Below are 27,416 nucleotides of genomic sequence, written 5' to 3'. Positions count from 1 at the left end.
CCTGTCAAACTTTCACACGAGTCTTCCATAGGATTCCAATACACAGTGCACTGAATTTATAAAGAATAATCAAAGCCTGCTCTGATCGCATGCTGGCTGTTCTAGATTCATATCTAGGACACCCATGTGACTGTTGATAATGCATTATCCCTACAAAGGAACTGCATGGGTATTTTTTTTCTATTGAAGGAGATAAAACCATTCCCATGAACAATGATAATACAATCAGAGCCCGGCATCTGGAATAAAACTATCATTTTAATTAGAGAGGAATTCTTGGTGGAACATGCTACATGATGTCGTTCAGATTTTTTTTTTTTTTTTTTTAGAAGACTGCCCAATTTATTGAGGAAAACAATGCACTTGTGGTAAAGAACATATTCAAAATGCATCATTAGAAAGAAATATCCAGCACTGCCATCTGCTGTCCCTCAGCTGTTATTTCCCAGAGTAACTGGTAAAATACCTACTATACAGCATGGAACTGATCTGATCCTAAAGTGCATTCATTTAAGCTTTACGTTATTGAATTCAGAAGTCATATAGTGATAAAATGAAATGCTGCCATTAGTGAACAGATCGGACATTTTCTTACACAATACAGCATAACCTGAAGTTCAAGCTACACAGCAATGTGCCAGCTGATTGCATGGGGACTCATGATCAGACTTCCTCCACAGCCAGGCCACTGCATAGTCACCCTCAGAGAGGCAATACAAATGGCTTCTTCCCCGACAAAGCAGGCCACGGAGCTAAGTATCCGCAGTAGCATAGTAGTAATACTGAGCAGACTTCTGCAGAAAATTACGAAGGGATTATATTCTCAGGTGTCAAAGAGGAAAGGAGACTGATACTCTGAAGACAACTCCTTAAGGAAAGTAGGAGGGAACTATATCGTCATCTGCCAGAAGGAGAATAATCCTGTTTATAGCCTGTTCTAATTTATACAACCAATGGATCAATTTAACGTCCGGTTATAAGCTTTTATTTACATAACATGGATAAGCGACATAACTTCGGTCAGGGAGTGTACTTTTGTCAAGTTTTGGTCTAAAAGTCATTCATGAGGTAACCTCTTTAGTTTGGTAAAGTCTTCTACCAAACAAAAAATGTAAATATTGCACAACCTGTTTAAAAATGGATTTTATTCATTATACTATAGATGTGATTTTTAATGACTCCATTTCTCCATGGAGTGCAACCCATTGGAACTACTGTGAAAAAAATAAAATAAAACTTAAAGTTCCTCATCTTCATATGATAAGGCTTCTTTGTTTTTGATGTTCTGGTATAGTTTCCATATTGCTGCGCCAAGTGCTTGCTAGTTCCATTTTGTGGCTGGAAACATCAAACTGGTTTAAAGTTATTGCTATCCTAACAGAAAGATTTTTGGATAAATAACGGTAACTTACCAGTTTGGACACAGTTACCAATCAATATCACCTCTTATTCAGCATTCAGTTCAGAAAAAAATCAAAAACGTAGAAAGATTTTCTATGAAATATTCTATATTATATTTTTTTCAATTCAATTTTCCTCATTCATTATTTTTTAGTCACAATACCAATTTTTGTAAAAAAAAAAAAAAAATGTCATTTAAAAGAATTTAGTTTGATGCCTTCATGCAACCTACCAGTGGATCTCCGTCTTTGTCACTCTCTGGCACATGTTTGGAGGCTGTTCCCTCTTTGATGACATACCCATCATACCCTACATCTTCCGGCCGTAACTGAAGTAAGGCAGGACATTCATGCTGAGATGAGCAAGAATTCCAAGGAAACGTGTCTGTTATCCACTTTACTGGGTCTTCCCAAGGGGTTCGCTTGCCATACATCTGTAAACGCAATGCACATGTAAATCATAGGTTCTTATAGTAAGCAATGAAATATTTGTCAACATTTTTCAGTTTGTAACTAATGTGCGCTAAATTAATTTGTTAATTAAAAAAAATTACATTTATACAGTGATACTATTGATATCAACATTGCAGAAATGTACTCACCCTTACCTTTGCTTGAATTTGATTAATAACTTCAATTTCTCATGAAAAACATGCAAAGGCAAGGAAGGAATCATCTGTATAGTCTGCAATTATTGCATAGTGTGAAATGGTCATAATTATGACATTTTTTATATTCTGTGGTCTCTTAAACATCTCGTAGATCAGTGAGAGTCTGGATCCTGAGACCATCACGGATTGGGTTGAGTGGTCGGTAGTGTTTTCAGGACCAGCATCCCCACCAATCTAAAGGTATATTTAAGAACATAGTTAACTAAATTCACTGTAACTTTTGCAACTTGACTTTATACCTGTAGTCCTTCTCTCACTGCTTCTAGGAGATATGGTATGACAGAGTAATTCCAAAGGTCTGTATACCATATTTTGGACCCATCCACATCCATTGGGCAGGAAAGGAAAAGGCGAGGACCTGTAAAACAAACAAGTATTGAATAATTTTAAAAGGTGATTTTAAATTTTTGGTACTTTAGTTTAGTAAGAATATGCTAAATAAAATATGCCAAGCCCTGTGTCTAGATGTCCCAAACAGTGTGAAGGGGGTTACATCAGATAAAATAACTTTACTCCAGTACTCTGCAGTACAATCACTATACTTCCCGCAGACTTATATGTTGTGATGAAGCCACTTTCATACTGTTTGTAATATCTGATCAAATTGTGGTCGGGAGAAGATAAGGTGGCTCAACCATGAGACCTGTATCATGCCATCAGTAGTGCATGAGACAATTCACATGTGGGTACTTTTCATTCAAGGGAATGGAATCACTCACAATTTTGTCTAAGAACACTGCCATAAATAAAGAATGGGCTCTAAGCAATTTCTTCTTATGATTCAGTAACAAATAGGTTTGGAACAATGCTTTTCCAACATGAATAAGCATAATCTTACAAGGCAAAAGTGATAACCAAGTGGCTCAGTGAGTAAAACATTGATGTTTTTGGCCCTGGGCTAGGAAAACCCCACATCTCATTGAGAACCTGTGTTCAATTCGCAAAAACTAGTTGGACAAACTAAAACACGGAAATTGTGATACATTCCAAGTACAGATTAGACAAGAATAGGTTGCCATCAGTCAGGATTTGGTCCAGTAGATAATATTCATCAAGCCAGACAATATGCAGAAGCAGTAGCGTAGCTACTGGGGGGGCAGAGGGGGCCATCGCCCCGGGCCCTGTCACATGAAGGGGCCCACCGGGAGCCAGGGCCACTTCTGTGACGAGGCAGAACACCGCATAGGAGCAGAGCAGTATAATGTCTGCTCCTATCTGACAGAGACTCTGCACGCTGGCTATTAGCACAGTGGCGGCTGCAGAGTCTCCCTCCTGCAGTGAATGGTTTCGCCCGTCTGACCTGAGATCATGAAGCTTTTCCCCGACTGCAGTTTTCTTCACTCTGTGCACGCTGGGATTGGCTCAGGCACGCTGGGTCCTAGTGCCCACACCTTGCATTTCACCTAGACACTTCCTGGTCCTGCCTGCAGTGCAAACTTTATCAGTAAGTGCTGGGGATGGAACTTATTAGGTTTATTAAATTCAGGTATGTCACTGTGAGGTGAATGTGAGACCATTGGGGTATTGTGGGCCCTGAAAGTGGGTGAGGGGGGACAGGGTACTGAGGGGGTGGATGTGAGACAATGGGGGTGTTGTGGGGGAGGGGAGACAGGGCACTGGGGGGTGAATGTAAGACCATGGGGGTGTTGTGGGGGCTGAAGGTGGGTGAGGTGGGACAGGGTACTGAGGGGGTGGATGTGAGATGATGGGGGCATTGGGGCTGAAGTGGGGGAGGAGGGGCAGGTCACTGGGGGCTGAATATTATAATGTTTTGTTATGATATTATATGTGATCCATCACATGTAATATTTGCTGTCTGGGGAGGCTGGAGATGGGGGGGGTTAGGGGGCCTTTGATACGTACCACCTGGGTCTTTATGAGTATTAGTATACGAAGCCCGCATACAGTAACCAGGAGCTGCACCACATTTACAGCACCACTCCAGCATTATTTTTTATTTCATTGCTGGAGCGGTGCTGAATATCCACGTCCCCTACCCCCTGTCTGATACTCCTCTTCTGGCGTTTTCATCTGTTTTTGTCTCCGCTCGGCTCCGTCTCCTGCAGTTTGTGACCTGTCCACGGCTCCAGTGTTTCATGGAGCAGCGCAGAGGTCACTAATCAATGTGAGTCTGTGGGAACCTCGTTCTGGCCTCTTTCTCACTCTCAGGCTATGTGCACACGGTGCGGTTTGGCCGCTGCAGATTCACAGCAGTTTTCCATACGGTGTAACATGTAAACCTATAGAAAATCAAATCCACAGTGCCCATGGTGTGGAAAATACCGCGCGGAAACGCTGCATTGTATTTTCCGCAGCATGTCAATTCTTTATGCGGATTCAGCAGCGTTTTACACCTGCTCCTGTATAGGAATCCACAGGTGTAAAAATGCAGGCGAAATCCTCACAAAAAAACGCAGGAAATCTGCAGTAAATCTGCATGTAAAACGCAGCACATTTTACCTGTGGATTTTGCAAAAACGGTGTGGAAAAATCCGCACACGAATCTGCAACGTGTGCACATAGCCTCATAGTCTTACATTGAGCGCTTGTGACATAGCTTCTAACTTCTGGTAAGTAAGAAGCTGCGCTCACAAGTTTGAGCCGTGGGACTGCAGCAGTGCCGCAAAATAGTGAATACGCCGAGGGATGAGTAAATGACTGGGGCAGGGGACTTGCACTTAAAACACTACTCCAGCGGTGAAAGAAAACCCTGCTAGAGTGGTACTTTAATAATTTAATAATAAGCAATTTATTACTATAAAGTTGATAAAGGCTTGGAATAAATGTCTGCAGTCACTTTATGTGACTGCAGACTGCCAAATCATGACGGAGCTGTGGGCCCATCATACTGTGTATAAGGGAGCTGTGGGACCATCATACTGTGTATAAGGAAGCTGTGGGCCCATCATACTGTGTATAAGGGAGCTGTGGGCCCATTATAATGTGTATAAGGGAGCTGCGGGCCCATCATACTGTGTATAAGGGAGCTGCGGGCCCATCATACTGTGTATAAGGGAGCTGCGGGCCCATCATACTGTGTATAAGGGAGCTGCGGGCCCATCATACTGTGTATAAGGGAGCTGCGGGCTCATCATACTGTGTATACGTTAGCTGCGGGCCCATCATACTGTGATAAGGGAGCTGCGGGCCAATCATACTGTGTATAAGGGAGCTGCGGGCCCATCATACTGTGTATAAGGGAGCTGCGGGCCCATCATACTGTGTATAAGGGAGCTGCGGGCCCATCATACTGTGTATAAGGGAGCTGCCGGCTCATCATACTGTGTATAAGGAAGCTGCGGGCCCATCATACTGTGATAAGGGAGTTGTGGGCCCATCATACTATATAAGGGAGCTGTGGGCCCATCATACTGTATAAGGGAGCTGCGGGCTCATCATACTGTGTATAAGGAAGCTGCGGGCCCACCATACTGTGATAAGGGAGCTGCGGGCCCATCATACTGTGTATAAGGGAGCTGCGGGCCCATCATACTGTGTATAAGGGAGCTGCGGGCCCATCATACTGTGTATAAGGGAGCTGCAGGCCCATCATACTGTGTATAAGGAAGCTGCGGGCCCATCATACTGTGATAAGGGAGCTGTGGGCCCATCATACTGTATAAGGGAGCTGTGGGCCAATCATACTGTATAAGGGAGCTGCGGGCCCATCATACCGTGTATAAGGGAGCTGCAGGACCATCATACTGTGTATAAGGGAGCTGCGGGCCCATCATACTGTGTATAAGGAAGCTGCGGGCCCATCATACTGTGATAAGGGAGCTGTGGGCCCATCATACTGTGTATAAGGAAGCTGTGGCCCCATCATACTGTGTAAAGGGGAACGGTGAGGGACATCATACTGTTTGACGGAAGCTGCAGGCCCATCATACTGTTTATAAGGGAGCTATGGACCCACCATACTGTGTATAGGGAACTGTGAAGGCATATTGTGCATATGGGAGCTGTTGGCCCATTGCACTTTATATAGGGGAGCTCTGGGGGGGCATTATACTTTCTATAGTGGAGCTCTGTCAGCATTATACTGTGCAAAGGGGAGCAGTGAGAACATCATACGGTGTATCGGGGAGTTATAGAATCATCATACTGTGTATAGGGGAGCTGTGGGGGCCTTATACTGTGTATATGGAAGCTTTGAGCTCACCATACTGTGTATATGGAAGCTTTGAGCTCACCATACTGTGTATAATGGAGCAGTACATGAGGGAACTTAGGGGACATTATTAAATGTAAAGTGGGCACTTAAGCATTACTGTATTGTTATAGGGGCACTCAGAGTATTGCGACCATCAAAGTTGCATATCGTCACAATATGGCGGTAAAATCAATGTTCGTTTTTGATTTATTTTCAATAACAGAGCAGTCATATTCTGAGTTTCCACTATATTCACAATTAGAGTGCACAACCGTAACTGTAATCAGGGTTAGGCTACTTTCACACTAGCGTTTTTTTGCATACGTCGTAATGCGTCATTTTGGCGAAAAACGCATCCTGCAAAGTTATCTGCAGGATGCGTTTTTTCCCCATAGATTTACATTGGCGACGCATTGCGACGTATGCACACACGTTGCGTCGTGCGACGGTTGCGTCGTGGTGTGGCGGACCGCCGGCAGCAAAAAACGTTACATGTAACTTTTTTTGTGCCGACGGTCCGCCATTTCCGACCGCGCATGCTTGGCCAGAACTCCGCCCCCACCACCCGGCACCTCACAATGGGGCAGCGGATGCGTGGAAAAACAGCATCCGCTGCCCCCGTTGTGCGGCGCTTGCACAGTATGTGTCGGTACGTCGGGCCGACACAGTGCGACGGCCCCGTACCGACGCTAGTGTGAAAGTAGCCTTAACTGGTTAGGGGCCCACTCAGATGTTTCGCCCCCCCTAAGCTGAAACCCTAGCTACGCCTCTGTGCAGAAGTCTTGAAAAATATGGGACAAAACATGAAATAATTTTTGACAGCGCTGTGGTCTTAGCTTCAAATTCCACCAAGGACAACATCTGCAAGGAGTTTGTATGTTCTCCCCGTGTTTGCGCGGATTTCCTTCAGGTACTCCAGTTTCCTCCCACACTGATAGGGAATCTAATAATGATTATGTATGTAAAGCACTGTGAAATTAATGGTGCTATATAAATGAGTAACATAAATAAACACTTAAAATTGCAGTTCAGTAAGCATAGAAACATTTGAGCAAAGGATCCGAAAACACTGAAGCAATAATCTTTGTGAAAACCAAAATTTATTTCTCGCTAAAATCGTATTGATTTGAATATAATTGTAACCCAATAACAGCATATTGGGTCATATTATAGCTATAGTTTTAACAGTTATAATTGTCATAATTATACCTTAGGACTTGTCCATTACAATTTACATAAAGGTCTAAATGATTAAAGAAGTTATCCGAGACTTTGGTTATTTTTTGTTATTGGGCTATGAAATAATAAGCAGGTAGTTGCTAGCTACCTGCCTGTTCTGCATGGCGCCAATTTCTGCTGGCTCAGAGTGGTCACGGACAACTCCTGCTTTTGACTGTTCAGCTTCTGGTGATGTCACATCGACAGAGTAGCTTCTTGTTTTCCACTGGTTTCTGTTGACGGGGTGTCTATGGTGATGTTATGCTAATTGAGAGCAAGCTACCTGCTGCCTAACTGCAGGGAGCCAGCAGTCAATCAGCATGATGTTAACAGTGACGTCCTTTTGACAGACTAAACTGGGAGAGGAAGATCTGCTCTGTTGTTGTGAGATAAAATAATGCAGCAGAATCACAGACTACAGAAGTCCATGACCTCTCCGAGGCAGCAGAGATTGGTGCCCAACAGTACAGGCAGGTAGTTAGCAGCTACCTGCCTGGAAAATCTTAACCACACTGTAAAAAAGATAACCCACAGAATTGTCTACTATACAACAGACCCACTTTGGACACATGAAGCATGGTTTTGAGCATGGGCATAACCATAGTAGATACTATCGACCCCAGAAGCAGAAGAGACCCACTCAAGTATAAATACATTGTTCTTTTTTTGTGTGGCGGAAATCAAGGGGATAATTTTCTTTTACCAACTACTATGTTTAAAGCCCACCCCTACTTTTAAATATAAGTATTACCAGTATATTAATATTATATAAATATTTTAATCAGAAAATAACTACATTTCTTAAATTAGGTATTTCTGTTAAATTAATTTTTGGGGGCATTTTTTTTTTTCACATCACAATCCGTATAAAAAAAATAGAAATCTACAATACAATAGTACAATAGCCTTAATGAACAAACTCTGACCCAATATTTTGTATTGAAGTATCTAATAAGCCTGTACAAAGGTCATTATGAAGGAAGGGTGAAGTGGGGTCAAGTGTGACATTTCCTATTGTGAAAGGTTTATCCTGTGTTATCAGCTGTGTTACAGAGGTGTCCACTGCCTCTACAATTCTGCCGGTGCTGATAAGGAGCCTGCTGAAAACTCTTCCTGGTAAGTATGAGTCTAAAATGGCCCTAATGACTTAAAATTGTAAAATTGCCAATTGTGCTTATTTTTGTTTATAAAGATTATGATATGAAAAAAAACACACAAGTTTTTTTCAGAAATACTGCACATGTAAGCCCAAACCCTGTTTTAAACAATAGGTCTTTTTCTGATGATAGTATCTCATTAAGTTGACAGATGGAGAAAATTCCTTCATAGCTAAGAATAAGTAACTGAGTTAAACTTTGCTTTTACTCTTGAAAATGTGTGCCGATGTGACCCTCACAGTATAATCTGAGGATAATACATGGCAGAAAGCTACAAGTCAGTGACCTTGTTTTCAGAAGTGTAAACACAATAAAAAACACTTGAAAGAAAGAATTGTTTAAAATCCAAAGTCCAGTGACTTGCAGCGAGGGGAGATCATATTACTCAAACCTTGAAATTGATTTTTTTGACTGGACGATTAAGGTAATAGATCAGTGTGGAGCAGTAGATGCAGCTTATCTAGATTTCAGCAACCTTCCATGTGTCTGACATAAAAGATTGAACAAGTTCCAGTGTTTCAGATTGGATTGTAAGGTGGTTGAACAGATAAGGACAGATAAGACAAAGGGATAAGAAACAGGAAGCAAAGTACACGGAGCTCCTAAGACAAAATGAAGACTGACTTATTAAAAAATAAAGTAAATTGCTGCAACGTTTTTAATGCGGACGTGTCTAATGAAATGTATATGAAATCTGCGCCTTGTACGGAGAGCTTAATGAGAAGGAAAATACGGTAATGGCATTATTATATAGCACAACAAGCATGATAATCAATTGCATATAAGATGAGCAGATATAAAATTATGGAAAGTGTTAGAATAACAGAACTGAAGAAAAATCTATAGTATAAGAAAGCAAAAAAGGCCGTTTATCCCATTCTCACACTCTGATGTACTATTATATTGCAGCAGAAAAGTAGTTAATGCAAACACCAAACCGATTACAGTGCAGAGATGATGAGGGCACAGGAGGAGAACCTGAACCATCACTTGGGTGTGCTAGGTGTATTCTACAGCTAACATTCTACTCTAATAGCCAAGATCAGAGATTACTCCAATCCTAGTCATTTAACCCTTTAAAGACCATGGTCTCTACTGACCACTGCATCTAGGTTTCACGGAGGGAGGAGCCCATGACCCTACCTACTGTGACAAAAGCACTGCAATGGGGTTCTTTAATAGCAGAGAGTCAGCAATGGTCTCTTAGACATCCATGAGGACACCTTTTAATTTGCCACCATAGACATACTGTAATACATTAAGGAGAGTCTGTCAGCATAGAATGATTGTACAAACCAGGCACTTGGTGCACGCTTGGTGTGGCCAAACACTTTAGTGCACCTTCCCACCTACTTATTTTCCATCCATCTCAGCCCTTTTCTGGCGTTATAAAGCAAGAGCTATCAATCAAAGGGGCAGTGGAGGTAGAGAGAAAACAAGTAGGTGGGAAGGTGCATTGAACTGTTTGGTCATGCTAATGGTGCATCGAGTGCTTGCACTTGGGTTGAAAAGTCATTGTGTGCCAGCAGGCTCCATTTAAAGCGTTATCCCCCAAATGGCAAGTTATCGTCTTTCCATAGGAAAGCCTATGGGACCCCCTGTGATCCCAAAATCATGGTTCTGGATCCACAGAGGTCAGGACCTCAGTGATCAGTGAGCAATCAACCATCTTATAGAAGAGGGACAACTTAATAGTTTTGAAATAACGGTTTAATGATGTCACAGGATTCCGAACACTAGCATTTAAGGTAGCAAAAACTCTGTTAAATTTAAACCTGTATAATAATTTATTTTTAACATTGCGCCAATAAGTAACCTTGTCTTTAACCGTCTCTTTTAAGGTTGTAAAGAATTTCAGTAAAAATTAACTTGGTATCCAAGTAAATGGTGAGTGTATAAATGCAATATTATTCAGACTTTTCCTCCTAATGATAGTATCTTTACATGATATATATATACACACAATCTTGTCTTACTTGTCCCATTATAAAACAGTGAGATCAAGACTGGACAAAATGGCATGTTTGTTCATGTATGTCTCATTTTCTAAGGTTTTCTTGCTGCATATAACTAATCATTAAACAACATATATTAAATGCAATGTACTGGGCTTTGCGTAAATCTTCAGGGAGGTGTATTACCAATTGTGACATCTGAAGAACTGTGTGTCTCCAGGAAGCTGTTGAGATGGTGCCATGCCTTAGGAATCCATTCAATTATCTTTATGAGATCGTTGTTCCTTACATTTTTTTCTATTTCTATTTCAATAAGCTTCCTTCTCAAGTATCTTCCAAGAAAACCTTTAACTGGATCCATGTGGTTAGCACATAGAACCCACCTAAAAAAAGAGAATCTGATTTATATATGAAACTTGACCAAACAACAAACTCAATATCACTAGTTGCATATTCCTAGAATTAATATTTGAATCATAATTTTCTAAAAGCATTCCATGCTCTTTCTTAACAACAAATGGGTAATTTCATTAATTACATGATAAAGTAGTTTCAAAAATATTCTTTACAAATATTATCATATTTTACACAAACAAATTACCTGAAATTGTGGTGTAATTCTAAATTTGGAGATGATATAATACTTTGGTTCATTGTTCCAATAATGTATGGGCTGGAAAACAAAACAAAACAAGGATCGTTAATAAATAGGCTAAGCATGAGTTTACACATATGAAAAATACAGAATGAATAAGCTTGAATACTATTCAATACAATTTTACATCAATTAAGGCTGCTTTCACACTAGCGTCGGTACGGGGCCGTCGCGCTGCGTTGGCCCAACGTTCCGACGCATACTGTGAAAAAAATGCCCGACGTGGGCAGCGGAAGCAGTCTTAGACACTTCCGCTGCCCCATTGCAAGGTCCGGGGAGGAGCGGTCGAAAATGGCGGACTAGACGCACAAAAAAAATTACATGTAACTTTTCTTGTGCCGGTGGTGCGCCAAAGCACGACGCAACCGTCGCACGACGGTTGCGATGTGTGGCACTGCGTCGCAAAGCGTCGCTAATAAAAGTCTATGGAGAAAAAACGCATCCTACGATCAACTTTGCAGGATGCGTTTTTTCTCCACAACGACGCATTGCGACGTGCAGTGCCCGACGCTAGTGTGAAAGTAGCCTAAGGCTGGTATCTGTTAAGGGGCTGGCTGACTGTAAATTTCAGAATCTAGCCAGCCCCCCTTCTCTTTCCATGAAAGACCATCACAGGGAAGGGAGCTGGTTTAGCTATTAAAATATGTAGTTAATACTAGTGATGAGCGAATATACTCGTTACTCGAGATTTCTCAAGCATGCTCGGGGGTCCTCCGAGTATTTTTTCGTGCTCGGAGATTTAGTTTTTCTTGCCGCAGCTGGATGATTTACATCTGTTAGCCAGCATAAGTACATGTGGGGATTCCCTATCAACCAGGCAACCCCCACATGTACTTATGCTGGCTAACAGATGTAAATCATCCAGCTGCGGCAAGAAAAACTAAATCTCCGAGCACTAAAAAATACTCGGAGGACCCCCGAGCATGCTTGAGAAATCTTGAGTAACGAGTATATTCGCTCATCACTAGTTAATACCCCAATTCACACACAGCATTAATGATAAGCTGAAGCTCTCTCCTGTCTCAAAATCAACATGTGATCATTGCAGCCAATTACTAGCCATAGCAGTGATCTGTACAGTGTTGAGACATCACAACTAGAGCAGGAAAAACGGAGACCAGCAGAGGTCCAGAATTATCCAAACAAGAGCAGCAGGGGATAGGTAAAGTTAGTATGTCATCTTTTGCTATTTTACAAAATTGTAAGCAATTTTAATTTTTGCATGGCTAGACAACTCTTTACAAGATCCACACAGAGGAGCAATCATCTGCCTTCTCCTGGGAACTATGGCAAACAGCTAATTTTTCCACGGGAAACCGTAACCAAACATTCATTTTCCATTGACCTCACACTGTACAAAGAAAACTAGAGGTGTAAAATAAACCTGTACAAATTTGGTCAGAAACAGTTTCATTTAGGAGATCCCGTAAAAAGGACATACAACTAAAGGTGTCAATAAAGGGACAGGATTTGCGAGACATTCCAGGAGAGGGTTCTCTTACTCTGCAGCTTTCTTACACTTTTATGTGTGTCTATCTATCTATCTATCTATCTATCTATCTATCTATCTATCTATCTATCTACCTATCTATCTTACATTTTTATTTATCAATTTGTCCACTTGTCCTGCTCTGCCCCTGTCATTTTCAAGAGCTGATATTACACTATAAAACATTTTGTTCAGCAGCTCACTTATATATCCTTAGGGTACCGTCACACAGTGGCACTTTGGTCGCTACGACGGCACGATCCGTGACGCTCCGGCATCGCTCCATTATCGCTCCAGCATCGTAGACTGCGGTCACACTTTGCAATACGCGGCGCTGAAGCGATAATTTCATGACGTATTTGCGATGTAGAAGCCGTTGGTTACTGTGCGCACATCGTATACAACCTTTGTTACACGATGCGATCATGCCGCCACAGCGGGACACTTGACGACGAAAGAAAGTTTCAAACGATCTGCTACGACGTACGATTCTCAGCGGGGTCCCTGATCGCAGTAGCGTGTCAGACACAGCGAGATCGTAACTATATCGCTGGAACGTCACGGATCGTGCTGTCGTAGCGACCAAAGTGCCACTGTGAGACAGTACCCTTAGACATGCAGAAGATCTCCAATATACCTGCTACATTTCAGGAGCACTTATGAGAGGAAACATGAAATAACATGACAATATACAGCTTTTATTTAAGAATAATGCGACTTGTTGTGTAGAATAAACATACGGACAGGTAGGACTTGTGTTTGATAAAAGATATACATGTTCATGTACTCTAGAGCCATTTTTTATTTCTAAAGCTGAACAAGTAAAGAAAAACTCTCATAAACAATCATCTTGACATAAATGGATTCTACGGTAGATGGCAAATGAAAACAATATTTAGAAGATGAAAATCACAAAATATTAAGCTCAGCAATACAGTAACCAACATAAGTAGTCTCATCGTATATAATTAGTGGTATCTATCATACTCACACTACAGAGAAACCAATATGGGAGATAGTATGACAAATTGTTACTGGAAGAAAATCAGCAATTGGGCTATTAAGAACTGATCATTCATTACAATGCAGAGTCTTCCATACATGCAGTTCATTTTTGCTTTTCTACCTTTTTTCTTCCCTTATTTTTCTCTATCATACAACTGTGGTTCTAGGATCTGTTGGTAAACCAGCCTTCAGTTAAATGTGGCTAAGTTTCAATACCAGATATATTCTTGGAATATTTTTGGGAGGAAACACAATAGCCCCAAGTTTAATGATCAGAACCGCTCAAAGTAAGGCATGGCAAACTAATTCAGAGGTCTCTTAATGAATTTGTCACACCTTACAATTGGTGTGTGCCTCTTAGGCTACTTTCACACTAGCGTTTTTTGCAATACGTCGCAATACGTCGTTTTGGTGAAAAAACGCATCCTGCAAAAGTGCTTGCAGGATGCGTTTTTTCACCATTGACTAACATTAGCGACTCATTTGCGACGCATTGCCACACGTCGCAACCGTCGTGCGACGGTTGTGCTGTGTTGTGGCGGACCGTCGGGTGCAAAAATCGTTACATGTAACGTTTTGTGCGGCTGACGGACCGCCATTTCCGACCGCGCATGCGCAGCCGGAACTCCGCCCCCACCTCCCCGCTCCTCACAATGGGGCGGCGGATGCGCTGGAAAAATGCATCCGCTGCCCCCGTTGTGCGGCGTATACAACGCTAGCGTCGGTACGTCGGCCCGACGCTCTGCGACGGGCCGAGTACGACGCTAGTGTGAAAGTAGCCTTATAGCCACCGTAAGAAATATTACTCCAGTCAGATAATGGAACACATTTTTGGTGAAATGAAGGGGTTTGTCTACTATTTGGTAGACACCTTCTTAACCGCTATTTCCTCCCCCTCCCAGTAAAATAATAACACTTATTCTCACTTCCTGTGGCATCAGCATTTCAGCTTCACACTCCTTTGGACAAATCAAGACATCTGAAGGAAGTGAGAGAACCGATGCAGATCTCACTTCCTCCGAATGAGAAGTACATCAGTAGAAGAGAAGAGTCAAGCCAGCAATGAATGGCTGCAGGGATTGCGTGGCATAACAATGTCACGCAAGCCCCTGGAGAGCCAGTGCCGACATCACTGGAATAACACCAGAAATGGCTGTTAGGATAAGTGTTATTATTTTACTCGGGAAAAACATTGGGATTGAAAAAGGGTTAGTAAAGGAAAGTGAATGACAGCTCACCTTGTGCGGTATCTTGGAGTGCAGAGCACGGAAATTCATCCTGACTTGATGAATAAATCCAATGAAAGAAGAAAATGGTAATTTCTAGCTCCAATTAAGACCAAGTACTTTTATTGAAACATGTTTAAAACCGCAACTGTATGATAGAGGGAAAAGTGGAGGCAGGAAAGGATGTTTGATGAACAGGTGCACTTGTTACCATTTTCTTCTTTCATTGAGAAAGGGTTGTCTGAGTAGTGGAAACCCCTTAAATGTCACAGAAGAGGCGTGAATTTTGAAGAATTAGACTGGGGGTCTAGGCCACGCTCCCGTCCCTCCCATTTTGGTGGAGCTGGCCAAGTATGACGTAAAAGCGCCAAAAGTTGCAAAATTTTGCTGCAGTTTCAAGTTGAACTAAAATTTTGCAGCTTTTCAAGCAATTTTGGCATAAACACCTTAATGGATTGGGGTGAAGATACATGAACTTTTTTCACACATACATTTTAACAATGTGTTAATCAAATATAAAAGAAAAGATAGCAATGAGGAAATCGTTTCATTAACAAAGTTATTACCATTTACTGTATTTGCAGTTTAGGAATCCATTGAATATATCACTAAGAGATCCTATATGATGGAGATTGTCCAAGATTATCACTAGTGGGGGGTCAGTATCATTATCGGCATTGCACTGATCTGCAAGATTGGCTAGATACTGACGCAACTCCTTAAAAATAAAATAAAGAGAAAAAAGATAACAAAGATAAAATGTTTATTAATTATTGTATCATTACAAACATAAAATATCCACAGATATATGTTCAAAGGAACTGCATTATGATATTCCCTGATACATTGTTATAGACTGAAAACTTCCTACTAAAAGCAGTAATGACCTAAACATGCAGGAGAGCAGAGAGGCCGCCTCATATCCTGATCAGCAGACAGACCTATGCTTATGTCGTAGTTAGAAATCCACTCGAAAACCTTCTTCAAGTAGCTAGGTTACAAGGAAACAATAACTGTCGCATTTCCATATAGGCATGAGAATGTGAACACTTAGATTACATTACATCGGGATGTGTCTACATTAAATAGCAGGATTTATTACTAAATGCATTAGTGGCGGCTCTTAGAGTATCAATAATTTGATGGGTTTTCCATCAACCCCCAGTAAGTGTAGCAACAGGCAGCGAAGATTCTTCTATTTGTTGGAAGTAATAGCTTATGTGTATTATAGAAATGGAGTATAATATAGAAAATATGATGAGCGAGTCATGTATGATGGATTCTGTAATAGGAGGTACACTTTAGAGGGAATATTGTGAGATCACCATAAGGAATGGCTAAAATGGAACCTGTCACGTGATTCATGCTGCCAAAATTGTGGACAGCATGAATCCGAGCCTGGCTGCACAATATTTTTGTCTGAAATGCTACAGAATTTCTGATACTCCTTTAGCTAGAATATCTAAAATCGGAGCTGAGAATAAGTTAAGGCAGAATGAATTGAATAAATGGTTCTCTTTAAAGGGAATATGCAATTTAACTCTTATTAAAAATCCTATTCGTTCTCAAAAACAGAGAGATTTTTAATTCGATATTATGGACAGCTCGTTAACTAGGTTATCCGGCCACCCTGCAGTCTCCGGGTATATGGCTGTAAGCTTCATTCTATTCTGAAACTGGCTGATTCCAACCAGCCTTACTGCCCCTGCTCTTCTCAAAGCTGTCCCTACTAGCAGGATGGGGAAGTTCTTAGTTCAGGCTAGTGGCATGAAAATGCCAGCAGTCTGAATGCTCAATACTAATACCATCCCAAGTGTGTAATTGTAAATTGCTCTTGACGGATCACAGCAGCATGTTACATTATTCTAGCCAGAAGAAAATGGAAACCTCTTTGTGGGTCAATGATCTTAAAGGAGAGTCGCCTTGTATTGATGGTGAAACAGCGGGCAGAGCACCTTAGTAACCTACAGCACCCATGCTGCAAGGCTGGGTCCCCATGACTCCATGTCACACCACCCTACAGGCACAGCATCACAGCAAAAATAGCCGTTACACAGAAAAACCACCAAGTGAAAGGAGCTAAAAAAAAACCCTGACCTTCCATGTCTCAGTCTATGATATATTGCATGATATCCTGAAAACATGATTTGTTGGACATCAGGACTGGAGTGTAGGAAACACTGCCCTCTTGCTACAGTTATTTTTATTTCTGTGCACAGATTGGTTTAGTAAAAAATATGGTATGCTGGATAGCATATTGCTGATTGTGATGGTTTATTTAAAACTGATCTACTTTCCTTATTCTGGAACCTTTGAAGGGATGCATAAAACCGTTTCTGTTTACTCACTTTGCTTGATTTGTGATCCACATTAAAGGTTGCAACTGCTTCCTCAATTTTCTTTCTGCCACTTTTATTTACAACATATTCTGCCAGTTTGTTAGCCAGATATGTCTTTCCTGTTCCACTGGGTCCGGATAATATAATTCTGCGATGTTCAGTCAATAAATTAATGTAACGCTGAGTAATTGGTTTAGGAATGAGGGTATCAAACACCAAACTGTCCAAGCTGTTATCTTCTACACCTAGGAAAGAAAATTCATAGTTGACTGGGATCCAACTCTCTAAAATTAAGTTATGTTCTTAGGTAAAATACTGCATGCACATTAATCAACACATTACAGGGTAGTGTAGCACACAGTCTTAAAAAAAAATAACTTCAGAACACACTCCAATGAGAATCGGACTAATTCGGCCCATTCTCCTCTATGGTACTCCATGGCAGCCAGACCAGGGCAGTGCGAACAGCAGGCCTCCTGGGCTCCACTTGCTTATCTCTATTGAACCCTTCTGCAATATTTCACATTAACAGTGAAATATTTTTTGGTAGAGTAAGGTCTATTACATTTTTCCTCTACAATAAAAAAAAGAAAGCTCATGATTATCTTTAGCAACTGTTTTCAAAAGGGTCCTGTCAGAAACTTGTGCCTCGTCAAAGTTGATCTGTTTATGACCTCAAACCAATAAATGAGCAGTAAGAAATCATGTTTTAAAGTTCTGTATAAGTGTCTGGAAATGCATTGGGGAATGACGAATGACTTACATCCCCTTACCTGCCTAACACTATTCTCCACTGGTTGAGTGACAACTCATTGGCTCTAATACATGGCAGGAAACACCTGCTACAATACACAGAACTTTAAAACGTGATTTCTCGCTGATGGTGCAACACTTTAGAGTCATCAAATTTGAACTTGCTTATTCTTTTCAAGGGCTACACAGTCATATAAAGTTTTGGGGGGTGTAGAACTTCTGCCAGGTTCTCTTTAATACATTTTTAAAAAGTCTTGTCTGCAGCCACCCTCCTGTTTTGTGGGGGTCTATATCTCCTGTGTATACCAATGTGTTATAGAATGCAAACAACCTGGTATAATCTAATCCTGCAGACATAAGGTATTGCATCTCTCACTAATTTCCTTCTAACTTACGATCAGATCCAAGTTTAACCTCCAACTACAAACACAGCCATGTCTCCACTTAAACAGTCCTATAGGTATAGGAGGTATTTTGATGGTTGTGTTTACATATAATTTGTGATTTGTCTTTCATGAGGCGACTTCATGAAGATACCATCATTTTCTGTAAAATCCAGTAATTATCTGATACTGTCGAGAAGTCCGATAAAGTTTCTGTAAAATCCAGCAATCATTTGATACTGTCGGGGAGATGCATCTTGCAGAATTGATTGCACAATGTGTAATGTCTAAGTGGCAAGGTTTTGCTCAAAAACACCTGAAAAATTGCTCAAAAAATGTTGAAAGACTCTCCCTATTCATTTCTGTTGTAAAACCACTTTGCTGTTCATATGTTTAGCATTTTGAACATTTTTTCATCTTTGAGATTTTAAGAACACCTGATAGGACAAAAGTTCATGTCACTGATGGGAGGAAAGTAAGTGCTGATTCTGGATGGAAAATCTTCCAAACTTGGCAATATCCAATCGAAAGGCTGCACTTCACAAGAAAAAAAAAACCTCTCCAAAATCTCTTCAAAACTGCTTCACAAAAGGTTCCTTTGAGACGTTTTGCATTTCCTGAAGTGGTTGTGAAAAGTATGAAAGAGTTTTGGAAGAAAATGTATTAATACTGAAACATTTTTTGCCGCCTTTTGTTTGCACGGTGCCTAGTTTGATGCGCTTTCTCCTAGATAACCCTTTGTGTGCACGTAATCTATGGACATATGGTGAGGGCTCGTGTTTATGAGCCTCTTCTATATCTACAAATTATAAATTGCTGTGCATCGTTATATATGTAACTAAAAATACTAATGATGATAATTTGGCAGATCATTGAACTTCTCTCAGGCATGACTCAGATGGCGATAACTATCTGGATGTATAAATCTACAGTCGGTTTATGCCATTTACAGCAAGGAAAATCTAATATTAACTCTACCATCACTATCCAACTTTTCTAAGTTATAAGTGGTAAATAATTTGACAGTTCATTACAATAAACTTATGTATAGACCAAATAAATATAAATAAAAATATCTATTATTTACCTTTTAGGTTCACAGTGATGATATTATTATCTCCAACCAGATATCCACAAGGTAACATTTCAGGCACTTCTGTGTTATTTGATCTAACTACATCACCAATACTATAACTGGTGATGGTGTCTGAGGATAAGCCTAAATTGGAAGTTGGATCCACACGGTATACATATTCCTAAAAAGCCAAATAGAATGGAGTTGAACTTGAGGTGAAAAGAAATACAAGAATTAAATACAGTAAAAAATAAATAAATCTATCCTGGCCACATAAGCTCCAATTTTATTTATGTGCAAAAGAAGTTTAACCAATATACTGTACATTAATGGCTTCCATTGGTATTGTATGCTGTTGGTGCAACTAAATTTAAACACGAAATATGAAATAAGTTTGTAGTAATGACTAGAGTTGAGAGAATTTATTCGGGTTCCTGCTTATTCGGCAAGTGCTGCATGTGTCGCGGCTGTGTCACTGTCACAGCACATGCATGGAGAATCTGTGTATCGAGCTCTCTATGCATGTGTTGTGACTGTGACATAGCCGTGACATATGCAGCTGCGGTGTCGATCAGCCGGCGCGCTCTATGTATCCGGGTTCCCTCTGCAGCTTATTCGGCAGGCGCTATAGCTTTCCGAATAAGGGGGGACCCGAAAAAATTCACTCAACTCTAGAAATGACTCATGCAGGTATGTTTTACACGTATGACATGGAGTGGGACATTTATCATTGAGTTTATATACAGCATTTTGCACAATTTGTGACATTTTTTGTTGTAAATGTGCTGTCCAAATATATCAAGTTACAATTTACAGAATTGCTTATTAGCGTTTGACACATTAGTCTCTCTCTCTCTTATATAGGGCTGGAAAGTGTACTAAAGAGACTAAAAACGGTATACTGGCGTAATTTGCACAAAATGTAAAATTTGATTAATATGCAGTGATGGCCTGATGGGAGTTAACAAAGAACACTTAAGATTTAGGGATTTTTTAATAAATGTGGACCAGAGTGTTGCAACAGTGACAGCTTAGATCATGTATAGAATGATTAATATATTTATAGTTGCATGAGAACTTTAATTAAAAATATTATTTAAAGGAACATTACAGAATTGTAGAATGAGGGAGTTAAGGTGATATGCCCACCTTAGGCATTTGTAATAAATCCATAAGATAGCCGTATATTTCTGGGACCTACAGCTACTTCCAGAATTGGGGTCCTCAGTCACTATATCACGTGATGAGGCAGTCCCCTACCATTGCATCCAGAAAAATAATGGAGAGAGGTAATCAAGGCTTCACTTCTAAGGGAGTCAGGTAGGTGGAGGTTTCCAGACAATGCAATCCATAAATGTTTAAGGTGGAAATACAAATTAAACACCTTTACCTTTAAGATTTTCCTGGCAGATTGTAAGCTCTTTTGATCAGGGCCCTCACTGTATTGGTAATTAGTCTGGTACAACAGTATGTAATGTCTGATTTTGTTTAGGCAGGACCAGAATTGTAAAATGCTGCAGAATATGTTGGTGCAATAGACATAAGAGGGCAAGAGTTTTTTCCTGATGTCGAATATGGATGTAAAATACCAAGAGAGATATTATGGTTTCTTTGAATTCAGCCTGTTAACGGCATATGCTATATTCATTTTTGATACTATCCTTTCAGTATCAATGCCTCACAATTTTCATCATCAAGATTTAGAGCCTTTCATTAGAAACAGTCATGATTTACTTCCAGCAGATATAAATTTCCTGGCCGTGTGGTGGACACTCAGGTGCTTGGGTTGTTACAGTGACTGCACACATATCACACCTGTGTCTTGTAATCAGTCCTGCATTTGTTTGTCCCCCACATGAACGGTAGATGCACCCTTCTAGTAGAAAACTAAAAAATAAAACTAATAAAATGAAAATGCCTACTGCACGGCAACAAGCTGTCCAAAATTGACAAGTGGAAAATGTATGCTATTTGCATATTTAAATCCTCAGAGAAGCACTGCATGGCCGATAAGTCTCCTTACGCTGACATGGCACCACTCTACACAAGGAGAAATGGTACCCCTTAGACACCTTGAAAAACTGAATATTTTTTCATAAAAAAGAATAATTTTTCTTTACCGAAACTGAAATACCACTAATTATGTAAAATATAAATCAAAACATATTGTTCCCAAAAATGTTTTTTCACACTGTTGATACAGAAAGGTATTTACCAATAGGATCATTCATTACGGACATTTCTACTCTTGGTAAGTAGAGAATACTTTTAATTGGCTCCAGAATGTCCCAGATGATATTCCATTTGCCTGGCTTAAGGATCCTACAGAACAGCATATTTATCCTAATCCCCTAATATTGTATATGTTTTAGAAATTAAGACATTAACTGATTGGAGGCTAACTTTATAGGAATCTGATCATTGCTCAATGCTTCCAACGGCAGCTTAGATGCTGGGATTGTGGCATAAAAAGACAGTGTGTTAGAAGAATCAACTTTAACATCTGCCATAAAAAACACCACTAGGCCTCCTACAGAAGACAGTGTTTTTGATCCGAGCTTCATCAGTATTTGGTCAGTCTGTAAGGTTTAACCATCAGCATTTCAGCAGTGTTTTTCTTTTATGAAAAAAGATATATTGTAAACCATCATCTACAGTACATCCATTAGTATAATGTTAAAACCAAGGAGAGAACACAGATGGCATCCAAGCTTTTTTTATGGGTTTCAGTTTGACTCGTGACGAATATACACCGATATGTGGACAGCCCCAAAGATAGATACAAGTTCTATCTGTGGATAGAACGCGTACATGAAAAAAGTGACATTTGAGTGGAGCCTTGGGAAAGTAGTAAGGGGTTGTCAGAAACTAAATGTGATTTTAGAGAAAGAAAAGACAGTGTTTATACAGGATTCAAGCATGTGTCCTGATTTGTAAGCAACAATGGCTTTTGGAGGGTCAGCCCTTTATTTCTCCTGCCCTGTGATAATCTGAAATTAATCACTTTCCAGAGTGCAATGTTGAAACACATGAACTTTAATTTCAATTGAAAGCTTCTTAAATCTGCCATCAAAGTCGGCAGTAGTTATATGATTTTATTTTATTTTTGCAGAGTGTTGTAAACCCATGAAGATAATGAATAATTAAGTACTCATTTCATTTAGGTGGAGTGCTATAAAAGAGGAAAAATGAACCGTCATGAGTGGCTCTAATGTGCTTCACTGTGCCTGGAATCTTACTGGTAATTGTCGGTGATGGAAAAAACATATCCATCACAATTGCAAGTCTCTTGCTTACATATAAAATGTGCATCGTTTCATAAATACACTCTACAATGTGTTAAATGTACTACACACGATAAAATAATGGTGTGGTAGTATTCTACATGGGCCAGACCGGATTCATCTGCACCAAAGAAACTTGCAGACGTCTATTATGTGTTGCAGACCAAATGTACTTGTCAGTTTTTCACATAGGAGAAAAAAACTAATTTTTTCAGTGAGTTGGATCCATTTTTGATTTCAGACAGTTTTTACAAATTATTTGGGTGAGAAAATGTGGATATTTTGGCACTGCTGATGAGTAGACTGAAGATCCAATGCCAGGAGTTAGTATAAATGCGGTTTGTAATCTACGCGTCTCGAAGTACGCACTTTTTCAAGATTTAGCCACATCAGATGTAGTTCATCCTGAAGAAGGAGTGTTTACTTCAAAACACGTAGATTACAAACTACATTTATACTAACTCTTTGCTTTGGATCTTTAATCTACTCATCAGTTGAGTTGAGCAAATTTCTTCAGGTCCCCGCTTATTTGGCAAGCTATAGCGCTTACCGAATAAGCTGCAGAAGGAACCCGGATACATGGAGCGAGCCAGCTGATCGGCACCGCAGCTGCAATGTTGCGGCTGTGTCACTGTCACAGCACATGCATGGCCAGCCCAACACACAGGCTATAGCTTGCCAAATAAGTGGGGACCCAAAGAAATTCACTCAACTCTACTCATCAGTTACAAGGATATATCCACATTTTCTCTCCATAATCTGCTGTATCAGTCAGATGACCAGTGGATCTACAGCAGCTGGAGTTTTTATTCCTATACATTGTTGTGTAATCACAACTCTATCAGGTTAGCATGACCATTTAAATATTTACTGTTTTGTCTGGGTAAGACCCTATTGTGCTTTTTTTGCTCCCCAGCTCCTGTATATATCCAGTTTTTACAATTTGCTATTTTTTTTGTTTTAAAGGGGAAAAAGGATGCTGCACAAAGGAAGCTTCTCCTATGAACTATTCAGTGAGAAACGGAGTGCATACACAAATGGCATCTCAAAGCTATCTGGGTTTTTTTTTTCAATGGCTCGTTCACCTCAATGGGCAACTTTGATCCACTAATCAGATCAAAATAGACTTATCTACATTTTTTGGTGGCCCTTTAGTCTGCAGAAAAAAAGTGTGAATATTCCAGATGAAATTAATGTGTCCATGTAATGTCCATTACAAAAAAAACAGACAGAATATGTACAGCAAAAACTGATATGTGAATGAGACCAAAGACACAATTTTCTCATCTAGGGGCAATGTGCTAGCAGAAAGTGTGTGAGTGACGCAATAACTTAAAGGGAACCGGTCAGTCAATTCATGCTGCTCAAAACTCTCCAGAGTTTCAGAGAAAACATAACTTAAAGTTCCATCAGGGTAAAGTAGGCAGAGACAATACTAATCTGGTACCTTCCCTGGCCGGTTTCTTCCTACAGTGATCAAAGTGATTAACAGGCCTCTCTTTTGTGTAGATAGAGATAGGTCTGTCAATCGACTAGAGTGGTGCAGGGAGCAGCTGGCTGGGGGTGGCACTGGTCTAGTTAAATCTTTCAGAGCATTTCACAGAAAAACACACCAGCTGCAATTGTGCATCCAGAGTCTAATCATGCCGCCCATAGTTTGTGCAGCATTAATCAGCAAACAAGTTCCCTTCAAATTTTGAGTTTGTGCTTGGAAATTGTGCCACTATTTGTCGAAACTTGGTGGACAAAGCAAAAGCCAGCTAATAGATGGTGCAAGTTGGACTGTCTCTAAATATATACCACGTTCATCAAACATCATAAACCCTTGAGATAAATCGAGCACTTTTTTAAGCCTACCTATCTTCATGTGCATTGTCTAAAAGTTGGCCAGGATTAGTAATCCAGTCACAATGTGTTTTCATACACTTTGTCATATAAAATCTTACAAATTTCAATTTACCTTAAAGAGACGTCTAATAACTGCGTCTAGTACATCCCATTTGGTCTTCCCACTAACACCAATAGATCCTATTAGATATTGATGACTTTTGGCATCCTAGAAAAAAAGTTCACATGGTATCAATAAATTTGAAAATACTAACATGTGAATACAACTGAATAGAGAAAATTAGTGGAGTAATACAGCTAAGGCTAGTTTCACATTTGCGGTTGGGAGGGCTGCGGATGGCAGCGTACTTCCTCCCTTCTTCCTCCCTGAAGCCCAGCTTACGCTCCGCCTACTTCTCCATTTTTCCTGCATTGCCCTGCATACCTATCTTTAACATTGGGTCCGCAGGGACATGTATTGTATGCAGGTGCGTCCGGATGCGGTGATTTCACGTGTGCGGCGACCACACAGAGACACAAAATGTTGCATTTCTGTGCGGTCGCTGCACACATCAAATCGCTGCATGCGGACACATCCGCATACAACGCACGTTCATGCATACCCAAAGTTAAAGGTATGCAGGGCAACACAGGACACATGGAGAAGTAGGCGGAGCATAGGCGGGGCTTCAGGGAGGAAGTACGCTGCCATCCGCAGCCCTCCCAACCGCAAATGTGAAACTAGCCTAAATCATACACCCATTTACAATCTACAGATTTATCTCACAAAAGATGCACATAAGCTCTTCTCCAGTAGGATGAAACTATGTCTAGTGCCAACGTAGGATAAGAAAGTAGAGATTGCTCTAATTATTCTAGCAAGAAAAGTGGCTATGTGACTAAATAATTTAGTTGCACATATGGCTGCTCTGAATTGCTGCCTTTATCTTTCAGAAATAATAGTGCAGGGGCTTCAATTATACTCGTTACATAATGTGATGTACAGAGTGGGCCATTTATATGGATACACCTGGGTGGGCCATGTATATGGACACACCTAAATAAAATGGGAATGGTTGGTGATATCAACTTCCTGTTTGTGGCACATTAGTATAAGGGAGGGGGAAAACTTTTCAAGATGGGTCGTGCCCATGGCGGCCATTTTGAAGTCGGACATTTTTTAATGCAACTTTATAAATGGCCCACCCAGGTGCATCCATATAAATGGCCCACCCTGTATTTAAACCAAAACACTGAGACAAATGCTTGTATACATGCACAGTATACACATCACTGTCCAGTAAAGCTCTGCTACTGTGGAGATGTGTGAGCACTGAAATCAAGGTGCTTTATTAAAGCTATGTTCTGGTACAGAAGGGGCTAGAAAAATATTTAACATGAATTGTGTAATTTTTAATGATGATCCATTACCTGTGAGTATATAGTGATAATAAAAAGGAGGGTTTTCTATGTGTTGATGTGCAGAACTATTATTGAGAATTTTAAAGAGAACCTGTCAGCATGATTTTGTAATGAAAGGTAAAGACAAAGCTGTAATAGTGATTAAATCGAAACCTTTGGTGAAGAAATCCACTTTGTGGTTCCTCTTTAGTCCCCTTTGAAGATTTCTCATAATTAGACTTAGGTGCACAGGGGCCGTCCTGAACACGGGGCCTTCTCCTCCCTGCCTGTGATTTCCCGATCCCTCTGCTGCCTCCAATCTATGAATGACCTGACCCCTCTGTTTGAACCCTAAACAGTGACCTATCAATCAAAGCCTAGAGGCGGCAGAGGGGACTGAGAATCACAGACAGGCATTGAGAGACTCTGCCCCGGTGCACCAGAGCCTAATTAGCAGAAAACTTCAAATGGTGATTAAAGGAGACCCACAAAGCGTATTTCTTCACCAACACTATCAATATAATCAGTATAGCAGCAGAATTACAGCAATGTATTTATTTTACACTACAAAATCGTGCTGACAGGTTCTCTTTAATGTTCTCATAGCAGCTTCTCTTCGCATATGCAGGTCAAATAAATTGCTAATATAGTAGCCAGTGTAATAGAAAATATACAGGAAAATGACCACTCCCTTATACGTCTAGCTTTATATTTCTACCAATTCATAGATAGTCTGTGCAATCAGGAAATATTCAGTGTCCTGCTTTGCAACAAAATAAATACCTTGATCCGTCCAAATCCTTTATTTATAGATACTATAATTTTGACATTTCTTCCTTCTTTGTGGCATGTTCCATCTTTAGCATCGTCTAATAAAATATCTGTTGGAAAAAAGAATTTCACATTATTAAGAAAATACTTAGCAACATGTCATATTACATGAGGATTTTTGGGTGGACACAAATCGTGGAGGCTTCTTTATGATCTGATGATTTCAAGGAAATCTATTGGCGATTTCTAAACTCAAATTGTCAAATTGTTGAAAGAGCTGTATAGGTGACCATGTATTTACTGGGCATTTATTAACAAGGGATGTGTCCTAGGCTTGTGATTGAAGAACCTCCTATCACTTTTGATGGATGTCTCTAGCTGTCTCTGATACCATACAATGTCTTATCTGGATTCAGTGCATGACTCTGGCAACAAATAGAGATGTCAATCAAGCGCAGAGGGGTCCAATTGGGGAAGGTTTGCAGCAAAGAGCTCCGGGCAATTCCCTGGTTGATCAATGCCCCATGATCATTACAACTTGATTCTCTCAGTTATGTATGATTGAGGATGGTTAAACTAGTTTCCATGTCACCTATGGAATAATGTTAGCAGTTTGGGGAGAAAAAGTTTCTGACCGATTCCATTAACTGTGCC

The 27,416-nt window shown here is 40.3% G+C and overlaps 1 protein-coding gene across 6 annotated transcripts in view; it reads right to left on the bottom strand.

The window, feature by feature from the left end:
- Positions 1-27,416, bottom strand: part of NAV3 (neuron navigator 3) — an 898,866-nt gene that overhangs the window by 12,696 nt on the left and 858,754 nt on the right. For all 6 annotated transcript variants that reach the window (XM_077265345.1, XM_077265346.1, XM_077265343.1 and 3 more), the window contains 9 exons: positions 26,775-26,872; positions 24,724-24,819; positions 19,492-19,660; positions 17,278-17,513; positions 15,496-15,647; positions 11,156-11,227; positions 10,741-10,937; positions 2,311-2,429; positions 1,634-1,834 (listed from right to left, as the gene is read on the bottom strand). In XM_077265345.1, the coding sequence (XP_077121460.1) occupies positions 1,634-1,834; positions 2,311-2,429; positions 10,741-10,937; positions 11,156-11,227; positions 15,496-15,647; positions 17,278-17,513; positions 19,492-19,660; positions 24,724-24,819; positions 26,775-26,872 (1,340 nt within the window). The remainder of the gene's footprint in view (positions 1-1,633; positions 1,835-2,310; positions 2,430-10,740; positions 10,938-11,155; positions 11,228-15,495; positions 15,648-17,277; positions 17,514-19,491; positions 19,661-24,723; positions 24,820-26,774; positions 26,873-27,416) is intronic.

The sequence above is a fragment of the Ranitomeya variabilis genome, chromosome 5 (assembly GCF_051348905.1).
Source record: "Ranitomeya variabilis isolate aRanVar5 chromosome 5, aRanVar5.hap1, whole genome shotgun sequence".
NCBI lineage: Eukaryota > Metazoa > Chordata > Amphibia > Anura > Dendrobatidae > Ranitomeya > Ranitomeya variabilis.
This window is presented reverse-complemented; position numbering and strand designations above follow the sequence as displayed.